General features: G+C 31.3%; 1 protein-coding gene across 1 annotated transcript; it reads left to right on the top strand.

Annotated features, from left to right (window-relative positions):
• The first annotated feature begins 9060 nt into the window (after positions 1 to 9060).
• On the top strand, positions 9061 to 11772 carry LOC115983189. Its single transcript, XM_031105832.1, has 2 exons — positions 9061 to 9825; positions 11031 to 11772. Exons 1-2 carry the CDS (start codon positions 9559 to 9561, stop codon positions 11541 to 11543), a joined length of 780 nt encoding a protein of 259 aa, XP_030961692.1. The 5' UTR covers positions 9061 to 9558; the 3' UTR covers positions 11544 to 11772.

The raw sequence follows: 11772 nt of genomic DNA, 5'->3' as shown, positions 1-11772 counted from the left end.
CTGTTTTAAAGGCTTATAGCATATATATTGAGGCCATTGACAATTGGAACCAATATATAGAAGAATAAATGGATAAAGTACAGATTGTGTGCCTTACATATACTGTGAAATTATACATTTATTTAGAAGAAAAAGGTCTTTTGATTGATTTCACGTTAAACAGTGTTTACACTCTTTTACATCATGTGTAAAATGTGGACACGTTATACAAAATGTGGACATTGTTTGAAAAGTTTCATATGTAGTAGTGTGAAACAATAATTATCATATATAAATCCTTTTTTTTTAAATAATAATAATAATAATAATAATAAGTCACTCACCCACATACAAGTCCAAATAAAATTTATATCGGGGAAAAAAGCCATAAACAAGGATGAACAATAAATCTTGAGGTACAAAAATTTTTTACAAGTGCCAAGGTGACAAATTATTGGTAGGTACAAAAAAATGATATTAGTGGTAGGTGAATATGAGAATTAATACGCAAAACTTTGTCAACTTAATTGTTGTTAAAAATATTGTAAAAATCACTGTCTCTACAACAATACTCCAATGATGAAACCATGTTTGGACTATTAACCTTCGTTTGGGAGTTCATAAAGGAATGAAACAAAATAATTATAAAAGAATGGAAATAAATGTAATATATTTAAGTAAGGGAAATGAATGGAATGGATTTAAGTAATCTTGTTTAAATATTTTAAAATAGAGGAATCAAAAGAAATAGAAGATAAGTAATCTTATTTAGAAATAACATAAAGGGAAATGAATGAAATCATTTTATAGTGATATTACTATTAGATCTCTATTTTAAAATAAAGAGCTAATTATATAGGGTATTTTGAGAATTTTAGTAAAAATTTCATTAAATCTGTAAAGTTGTGATTTACAATTATGTTTTATGCTGGCTTTATTCCATGACAAAAAGTGTTGTATTTGCATTATTTTGTTCTTTGTATTTTGAGGAATTTTATTGTATTGAGTTTAGTATTAAGTTGGTGAAGAATCGAGTATGTATTGGATGAACAAGTGGATTTCGTGAGTGTCTCGCGAGAAGCCTACTTACGAAAGAGCGACGTGAGAAGCACATGCTAGAAGCTGAAGAGTCGTGCTAGACTGTCAGTTTCGCGAGTGTCTCTCGAGAAGGGCCAACCTGCGAGATACCTGCGAAACTCTCTATTTGGAGGATTTTAACTGTGACTTTCTTATCCTTCACCCATACTATATATACTCTCATTACCCACAAAAGCATGAGAGGCCATTTAGAGACCCTAGATAGGTTTTCCAACAACACAACACACTCATCTTTTAGGGAGAGAGCTACTCACCTTTAGTGAGAAATCATTGTAGCTTCTTCTCCTTCCTTCTTCCATTGCCATACCTTGAGAGGAGATTTGTATTCAAATACAACCCACACATATTCAGAGTGTAGAGAGTGTTTTGGAATTTGGGAAGCTTTGGGGATTTGTCAAAAGAAGCTGGTGAGGCTTGGTGGATGCAATTGGGAGTATTGTGGGATTCGGAAAGCTAGAGAAGACATGACTCCGAGAAGTCCATTGGTAACTGGAGCTTGGAGGGCTCAAGTACATAGGGTAGATCGATTTTGACTTAAAGGGTCGCGGAGAGGTTTTTTGCCGAGTTCTGAGGTTTCCTTTTTGATAACACATCTTAGTGTTATCCTGTGATTGCATCTCTCTTCCCTTACTCTTGTGCTTTATTTTTTTTTGTTTGTTGTTCATGTTTATGCACTAGAGTAGTTATCGGTTTATTGCGCTTTATTTACTCTTGTTCCGCACATAGATAAGTTAGAGTAAAAGCAATTTAGCCGTAATTTTATTTTGGGAGTCTAAACAAGCTCTTATGTTTTCACACAAATTTGAACTTTCAAAATCTAATTTCATTCTCTCCAATTTCTTCCAATTTTGGGGGAATCAAAATTTGAGGTTTTGGAAGAATAGAGAGAAATTAGTATTTCATCCTACTTATTTCATTTACTTCCACTTAAACTCCCAAACAAGGGAATGAATTTTCCATTTCCTCTATTAAAACTCTTAAATAATGGAAATAAAGAATATTTTAAAGTTATTATTTCCATTCATTTCCTTTCTCTCCTCCCAAACAAGCTGTTATTGCATGACTATGCAAACTAGTGCCCTAGAGTATCATTTTTGAAGTTGTAATGATAAGTTCTTGAGCTACATAGAGGTCCAATCCTTAAAAAACTTGGTACATATATAGAACCGACAGTCATAGGACCAAGAGTGATATTGCTCAGTTAAAAAGCCTGAAGTGCGCTTAATGTACTATAAACTAGATAGAGTTCGTACATTTATATTTATTTATTTTGTATCTTTCTTGCTCTAATGCTTTTGTTCTTTGATTAATTAAAATTTCCTATGAAACTAGCTATAGGTGAAAACGGCAATTATTATTTTTTTTTGTTATCCTATAATTTTGTTATTTGATTCATTTATTTATCTAATGTACCATTCTATAATTTGTTGCCTTGTCTTGTTTATTGAATTATTGTGTTTAAAGGTAGACATATAAGTTTATAAACTCCTTGCAGTAAAATTTATGTATTCCTAGCATTATCCTTAAATTAGGAATGGTAACAGTGTGGCACAAGGTTGGATCAAGGGTGCCCTGTCCCTACTCCACTTCCTTTTTAATTAGGATGGGAAAACCCTTGTGGGAAAGGAGCGGGGCATGCATGCCGGATTTGAAGTATCTTGCCATCCCTAATTAATGAGGTGGCTTGCTAGAGATGAAACAAAAATGAGAGAGAGAGAGAGAGTTTTGGGAATGATAATATATAGAATATGTAAAATAATAAATTATAACTAGGAGGATATGTATAAAAAGGTTAAATTAAATATATATTAAATAAAAACATACATATTTGAGGCGAATCTTGTATATGTGTATTTAAACAATAATTTTTAGTTTTTTTTTTTTTTTAAATATGTGTGGGTGAAAAAATATGTAAAAATGAATGTAATATTGTTTAAAAACTGAAAACTTGTGTTTAACGCTCTGTTTGTTTCAGCAATGATGTCTTCTAGAAAATGAGTCATTTTTCAAAAATTATTTTCTATAAAACTATCTCATTTTCCAATGTTTGGTAGCAACTTTAAATGAGTTGAAAAACAATTTCATAACTTCCCTTATTTAGCTTGCTGTGAGATAGAATTGTTTTTCAAAAAAAATTATTGGAAAACAATGTCTAAAAATAAATCATACTTTTTATGTTAACTAAAGATAGTTTTCTTTTGACCCATCTTTTTTTTTTATGCTACCAAATACTGGAAAACACGGAAAACTATCTTTACACAAGGTTTTCCATCGAAACAAACGGAGTGTAAACCACTCTTCCAAACAGGGCCTAAATCTCCTAAACTTATGTACCCCTTCCCATTATGTAGGCATCAAATTATCAAAAAACTTGAACAACTTTTCAAACCAAAAGTATTAATTTTGTTTTATTTTTGTTAGGGTGTTGTTCAATATGCGTTAGGGTTAATGGGTTATTATGGTATTCAAGGTACCAGGATGCCATTATTTCCGTTTTCTTTTTTACTTTATTTATTGTTTATATAAAACTCTCTTTACTTTTTTTTTTTTTTTTTGCTTTTTCATTTTGGGTAGAAAAAATATAATTATTTGGTTTCTCCTATTTTATTTTGACATCAGCGGGGAGCTTGTAATGCATGAACTAATCTGTAGGACAGCGAAAAATTCCAAAGTTTGGATTTCACTTTCCACAATCAAATTAAGTCAAGGTTTTAGAAGGTTTTAATTGGTAGTAGGTGTGTGCCATGCCAGATTCATAATTTGACTATCTGTTTTGACAAAAACGAGTAGTTTGATGATTTGCATCATAGCTTATGCATGCACTAGAAGGAACACTTTAGCAAATGGCAACTGAAAATTCAGGTTAGGAAACATATCTCTATTATGATTGGCATGGCAACTAAGCGGAAGAATCGGTAATTTAACATGGTATCAGAGTAGGAGATTTTTATAAGTTTGCTCTTATAGATTTGATGACTTACTATGATTTATATATATATATATATATATAATTATAAATTTAGAATTGTGATCACATAATTGGATTAATCGATAATTAATCAATAAATCCGTAGTATAAGTGTATAACCAACTTTGGGGGTCTAAATCGGCTTTTTTTTTTTTTTTTTTTTTTTTTTTTTTGTAAAAATAAAAAACTATGTGACATTTTCTCCTCCAAGTTTGGACAAGTTAACACGTTTGGGTCTAATTTTAATTGGTCTAATTGAATGATCGCTTTCTCGGCAATAAATAAAAATCCAAAAATTGTCGCTGAACCAGCAAGTTGAGCAGCAAATAAACTTAGAAAGAAACTGAGCCAATTGAAGAAAAGAGAGAACACCTAAAGCTGAGGAAATGTCAGAGTCCAAACTGAAAACGGAAACTCATTAATATCTCAGATTGAGACTTTCATCCATCACTAATTTGATTTTTATTTTTTTCGGGTGCTTCAAACATCAACAGCTTGGCCATTCATACCTTGAGGGGTCTTAACTCACTTTGCTGGTAGCTTGTGAAAGGGATTGTGACGTATAGAAATTTTGTTTATGTGCGTACTATAACTGTCTGAAAAGAGCATTCACCTACAATTCTCAAACTGGTGTATTTAATGGGGGTTGGTACTGCTACTGCTACATGAAAACTAATTATGGTCATTAATATACTTATACCTAACTTGCTATAAATAAGAATTTAATGTTATCAAGCTCTTTAAAGTTGCCCATCTGCCTTTTCCTATGAGTTTGATATTTATTTTTCCTTAGTAAAATAGAATACATAAAAATATTGTAATTTCTAGGTCGGTTAGGTTTGAGTTCAGAGTCCATTTGCATTAAACTCGTTGGGTCACATGTCATGATCATGATCCTAATGGCCTAGCATAACTAGACACTTGGATCATGTCTCAAGATCCTAATGGGTTTAGTGCAATTAGACACTGAACCCAAGCCAAATCTATTCTTAATTGGGTTATTGACTAATCAAAGTCAAAATGAAGGTTGAAGAACCATTCTCATGCCCCATTTTTTTTTTTTTTTAAATTTTGTTAACGGATACTCTAAGGACATTTGTAAGTGAACAATAATTTTTATGAGAAAAAAAAAATAGATTTTTTGACAAATTTTTTCTATTTTCCATAAAGTTTGGCATACTTCTAGTATTTTTTTTTTTTTTTAACTGGATATCTCCTTTTATTTTAAATAATAATGACAAGTGGTAATGAGTTTTAATTTCCACATGTTATTTAGTTAGTAGATGATGTAGCAGTTTCTTATTAATACAAAACGAGATTCCAGTTAAAAAAGTATTGAAAATAAGTCAAACCCTTTTCCATAATAACGCTATTTTAAATGCACCCATTAGTCAGACCTAGTTTTTTTATTATGAAAGAGGGATGCTACGTTTACAACATTTTTACAATAAATCACAGGTGATTAATTGGTATTGGTTCAAATTTGAACCTGACACTAAGATTACTTTTTTGCCCTAACAATAACAACCAGTAACAACCTGTCACTTAGGATTTATTGTAAAAATGTTGTAAAAATATTGTAGACATATCATTTCTCATTACGAAAACATGAATTCACTATTTGTTTTAAGATCTAAATTTTTATTAATCAGAATTTCTATAAGTTGATTGGCTTTGTGAATGGCTGCATGCTCTTCCATTTTTGGAATTTGGATAAGAACCTAGAAGATCTGAACCTAAGATTTTGAACATTGTGCTTTGGTGGCTTTGACTGCAAAACTTTTCTTAATACGACTTGTAAATCAGATCACATCCATTTCATCTATTTATAACATTGACAATCATCAATAGAAATATCAAATATGTCACTTGAAATTTATGAACGGAAAGTGAAACTATATGACTTATAATCACACCTACTCAGTTTTTTATTATTATTTTAATTCACACATCGTAGTTTCATTGATTGGTTTAGTTACATCCCTTCCATCCATTATAACCTTATTATTTCCGGTAGAAGTATGTCAATTGACATTTTTTTTTTACACTAATGAGTACATGAAATGTGACTTGAGGGGAAAAAATAATATTTTTTTTATCTGTAAATAAAAATAAATAAAAATTTTATTTGTATTTTATAAAAAAATTTTAAATATAAAATGTAAGGACGCAATTTGAATCCTAGGCCTGAAAGTTAAAAGGATCCCGGCCCAAAGAGCTTAATATAATGAATTTGTAGAGAGTGAATTGGAAAACTAGGTTATAATGAGTTGAGTAGCAATTATAGTGGATCCAAATGACAATTAGGTAAAGAACTAAAGATAGACTGGTTTTCCCTAAAGAAAATAATTCTCGGTACAGTCCGAGGAGATCAGTTTTTGTATATATATTTCTTGAAGTTGATTACAAGTACAACCCTTATTGTTACAGTATTTCCCTCTCCATTTTTCGATCCCTCTCTCTCACAGGGTCTCCCTTCTATTTTATACTATCATTTTCCTTTCATCTCTACCCTCCACGTGTAGATTAGATTGTTAGTGTTGATCTCTGTCACATTAGCACCTTCTTAAAGTCTCTGACGAGTAGCTGTAAGGCTGAAAACTACTGTTCAAGTATCACTTGCTCAAATTTGGACTATTATTGATGCCACAATAATATAAAGATTTTCTCTATAAATAAAGAAAGAGAAAAGTATATGTATATATATACACATATACTAAATCTATAAGTTAGTGTGATTGAACCTCAAAAGTTAAACCCCACATAATTAAGGAGGTCTATAGGCCATAAGACCATTAGTAAATATCTTACAAGGACATGGTTGCTTTTTATTTTTTATGTTTTAAAAAACATATTAAAATGATATGGTGTTCAAATTTAGAGTTTAAATTTCCCTTCCTGTTGAAGCTAACAATTATACAAAAACAAAAAATATAAAAATAGTGTATTTCACCACGCGCGTAGAGCTCTCCCTAAAAAGATTAACATGGTTGTATCCCATTTTCAAATAATAATCCGTACAAAGGAAAATCTTATGGTGATTGGAATATGCTATATTTGAAAATTTAAATTAAATTATTGAGAGTTATGGAACAATTAACGAAAAAAAAAATTGTGTTTTAACAATTGATAATTTTTATATATAGGTGTAAACATTGTTTTGGTTCCTACATTTTAGTGTCATAGTCAATTTAGTCTCTACATTTTGGTAGAAGTTAATTTGGTTCCTACCATTAACTCACTAACGGAAAATGTCTACGTGGTTAACGGTGTACATAGTTGGCACATTTGAAGCTTAGGAGGCTTAGGAAATAATATTAGAAAATTTTAATTAACATAAAAAAAAAAAATGCCATCTCAACATTCAATAAATATAAAAAACCACATCTAAAAATTTAATAATAAAAAACCGATGATTTTTAAGCCAAAAAGAAATGAATTTATAAAAGTCAAAAATAAAACCTCAAAAGTCTTTGTTATTTTCTTTCATTTTCTTTTGATCCAAACACAACCAAACAAAGAAAAATTGGCTAGAAAATGAACCAAACCCACAAACAATGGAACTCAAATACAACACACTATCTGTCCTTAATGAGACCATGACAACCCTTGGTACCTAGGTCTATTGGTGTTCATGCAATATTTTCTCAAAATGGGACCACGCCACCGTCGTAGGTTTCACTTGTGACTCGGCCACGGTCTTCGCCGGAAATGGCGAGACCCTCCATGCATGCTCTTGACTAGGGTCATGATAGGGGTGGGGAAGCCGAGATTGGTTGGAAGAGACAGCCATCCATGAGGATGTTAAGGCTGAGAAGATCTAAAAGAAGAGGGGTATGAAGATAGATCCCAAGAAGTACCATAAGATGAAGCCAAGATTGTTTGGAAGAGACAGCCATTGGAGTTAAGAGGCTTTACCAAATGTAGGCCAATGGTTCTCTGCTATTAACGTTAATTTGATGATTCCATCACCAAGAGCAAGATTAAAAAAAAAAAAATTGTATTTTCTTTTTAATTGTCATTGTGATTGTGGATCCAGGGTTAATTTCGTTTAGATATGGGTGTCTTATTTTTATTTTGCTTTGGATATGATTTATGTTCTAGGTCTAGTTTATATTTTGGGTTTTGCATCAATTTTGATACATATATGCTCTGTTTCATTTTGTGTTTCATTTTGTGTTAGTGTGTTATGTATTTGAGTTCTATTGATCGTGGGTTTGGATTGAAAGAAAATAATAGAGACTTTTGATTTTTGAAGTTTTATTTTATCTAAATTCATTTCTTTTTGGCTTAAAAATTATCTGTACAATTTATTTTTTGTTTTTATTTTTTTTTTAATTTTCTGATATGGTTTTTTCTATTTATTAAATGTTGAGATGCAATTTTTTTAATATTATTTCCTAAGCCACCTAAGCTTTAAGTGTGCCAAATGTGCACACTGTTAGCCATGTAGACATTTCCCATTAGTAAATTAACGGTAGGGGCCAAATTGACTGCAAGATAAAAATAATAAGGATCAAATTGATTGCTACCAAAATATAGGGACTAAATCGACTGTAACCCTAAAATATAGGGATCAAAATGATGTTTTCTCCTTTATTTATATATATATATATATATATATATATCAATTAACAATTGATACTCTTGCTATGAATAAATGGGCTTATTGAATATATAAATTTCACTTTCTGGCTGAATGAATATTCACCTATTAATGAATAAGAATTTTGACTAATAAAGTAGTGGTGATAGCTGGAGCCATTTTCTAAGTAAGCCCACACTATAAGCCTAAATTAATCCAAAAGGATAAGGAGCCCAATATCAAGTTGGTCTCCATCGCTATCATCATTAATATATGGTTCAACAGTTCAACTAAATCTTTACCTGTAACTTGAATTAATGATCCACGGGGGCAAACAATCAATGAATTGTTTAAGATTTGAAAGGTCGCAAGCAACATAAATGATTTAGGGGGACCATCATAAGGTTAAGGTTTCTTCACCTAATCTCATCTCATGTATTATATTTTGTTTGTGGGCTGAGCTTGGTGGTGAACATGGAAAGGCACGTGTGCTTGGGGTTTATTCACTTTCATGGGGGAATAATCATGTTGGCCATAAATTTCAGTGAAATATAATATAACCCTTAGTGTATGGGCATGCAGACCTTTTAACAAGAAGCAATTGGTCCCCACTCCCCTCCAAATTTTGTTTGTACCAATATCATTTGTAAAGATAAATTAATGTTTGATAGATTCGCAATAGTTTTGTAGTTAAATTTTCATTTTTCAATGCACGAATTGCGAAGTTTGAAAGAGAGGTCAATTCTCATTTATCAATGCATGAATTGCAAAGCAAGAAGAGAGAGGTTCGAACAGAAGAGTTAACCGTAAGGGCCTTGCACAAAAAATGAAATTGAGCAAATATTAGAGGGTGTTTGGTACATCTACTCAAACACACATTTTCATTTTTTAAATAATATTATACATATTTTTATATATTTTTTCACATATGTTTTCAAATACATATACCAAACACCCCTTTAGTCATGTGACCTCTCTGGTCGGAGTTCTCAATGGCTATAACAAGGAGGATCAACATCGGACGGTTGGGAATGATTCGAATTCTGAGAAATCTACGGCTCTGATTGCTCGTGACTTGCTTGGTGGTGGGTCTAACTCTTTTTCTTCTTCAACCTCTAAGCTTATGGTTGATTCCCAGGAATTGGACCTCGACTTGCAGGTCCCAAATGGCTGGGAAAAGCGCCTAGACTTGAAGGTTTGTCCATTTTCTAATCTGGGTCTGTTTGTTTTGTTGGAAAAGTTAACCTTTTCATGAGGAAAAGCTAACCTTTTCATGAAGAAAACTGTGCTCTTTGCTTATTCTTTCTATTTTTATATGTGAATACTTTTTTCTTTTGCTTTGGAAATCTGTTTCTATGACTTGGTGTTCTGTTTTTTTTTTTTTTAAGTGATTTAAGTTTAAATATGTGTTTTATTTTTATTTTTATTTTTATTTTATTTTATGAATGGAGGATATATTGATTCGTCTGTTGTGTGAAATTGTTGTCTTTGAAAATTTTCTGTTTTGTCTTTTTGTTCTCTGTTTGGATACAGAGAAATTGAAGGAAAAGGAGGGAGTGAAAATTCAGAAATTTCCATTTTTCTAATTCTCAATCATATGCTGATATGAAAAACTCCAAGTTTTTTTTTTTTTTTTTTTGGAGCAATATTGACCACCCAAGTTAACTCATTCCATCACAATTGTTCTAAAAAAATTGTACAACATATTTTCTTAGTCTGCAACCCCAGACCTTTTAATTTCCAGGTTGTAATTCATTTTTATGTTTGGCCCATGTAATAATTTGCTTAATTTCTTGGCCTTTATTGCTCTCTTTAAATGACTTTAAAGGTTTTCAATATTAGAGGATTGGAGTAATTAAGAGCATGAAGATGTTTATTTTCCATTTATTCATTGTGGCTCTTCAATGTTTACCACTTCCGACCCCACTCTGTATCCTCTTTAACAGTTTCTTTTTATATCATCATTAATACCCTTTTCTATTTCCCTTGCTTGAATCTCTCTATCTAATAAATTCATATCTTTTATTAGAATAATCTATCATTAATGTCTGGGAATATGGGAATAAAAAAATTGGAAACTTATGATTTACTAATTACTAGTATTTTTGACCTTGGGATGAGGGATCATTCTATGATACAAACTTTCTTTTTTAATATATCATACCTACTTTAATCTTAACGAATTACTATTAGTAGACTTTGAAAAAAAAAAGATATAGTAAAAATTATAAGGCAATACTCTATAGAAACTATTAAGATTAGATATATATGGTACATTTAAAAAAAAGTGTATATACCATGGAATTCTCTTGAAAGGAGTAATTTTGCTGAATGACATTAAGTAATTCTGAGTAGGAGTATGTTATCCAATTATTCTGGTGAATTTGTGTGCTTTTGCAGTCAGGGAAAGTCTACCTAAAAAGATGTAGCACCCCAAATTCACCTTCAATCTCAGACAAGAAGCACCAAATCAATTCAACAGTTCCAAGACTTCAGGATTTAAATTTTCCTCCATCACCCTCGAAAATCACATTAAATCTTTTTGATGAAACTCCTCTGGATTTAAAGCTGGTCTCATCACCATCTTCATTGAATAATTATCAAAGCGTATGCACTCTTGATAATGTGAAATCAGCACTCGAAAGGGCAGAGAAAGAACCACTGAAGAAGAGAGCATCATTTGGGAAATCACCATTGTCGCCTTCATATTCATCGTCATCATCTTCGATTAGAGAAACCCAAGAAGAAGACTTTGAAGATAAATTATTATCATCACCAATGGCAGCAGGGTGTCCTGGTTGCTTATCTTACGTATTGATAACGAAAAATAATCCAAAATGTCCTAGGTGCAGTTCTGTTGTCCCGTTACCGCTGATGAAGAAACCTAGAATTGATCTCAACATATCAATCTGAATGATTAAAGAATACTATGATTATGGCTTATATCCACTATTTTTAATTTTGTAGATGATAGATGAAATTAGAGTTGGAGAAATAGATTTGTTAGTAAAAGAAGAATATATGTACATCATAAAGGGATGGTGCCGGTATTAGTGTAGTTGATAGAAGTTTGATTCATTCAGAATCTTTTATCATATTTTCGTCCTTTATATTTTAACTGTGTCATTCGCTTTTCTTTTTA

The sequence above is a fragment of the Quercus lobata genome, chromosome 4 (assembly GCF_001633185.2).
Source record: "Quercus lobata isolate SW786 chromosome 4, ValleyOak3.0 Primary Assembly, whole genome shotgun sequence".
Lineage (NCBI taxonomy): Eukaryota > Viridiplantae > Streptophyta > Magnoliopsida > Fagales > Fagaceae > Quercus > Quercus lobata.
The sequence above is the reverse complement of the archived record's forward strand: the minus strand, read 5'-3'. Positions and strand labels throughout refer to the sequence as shown.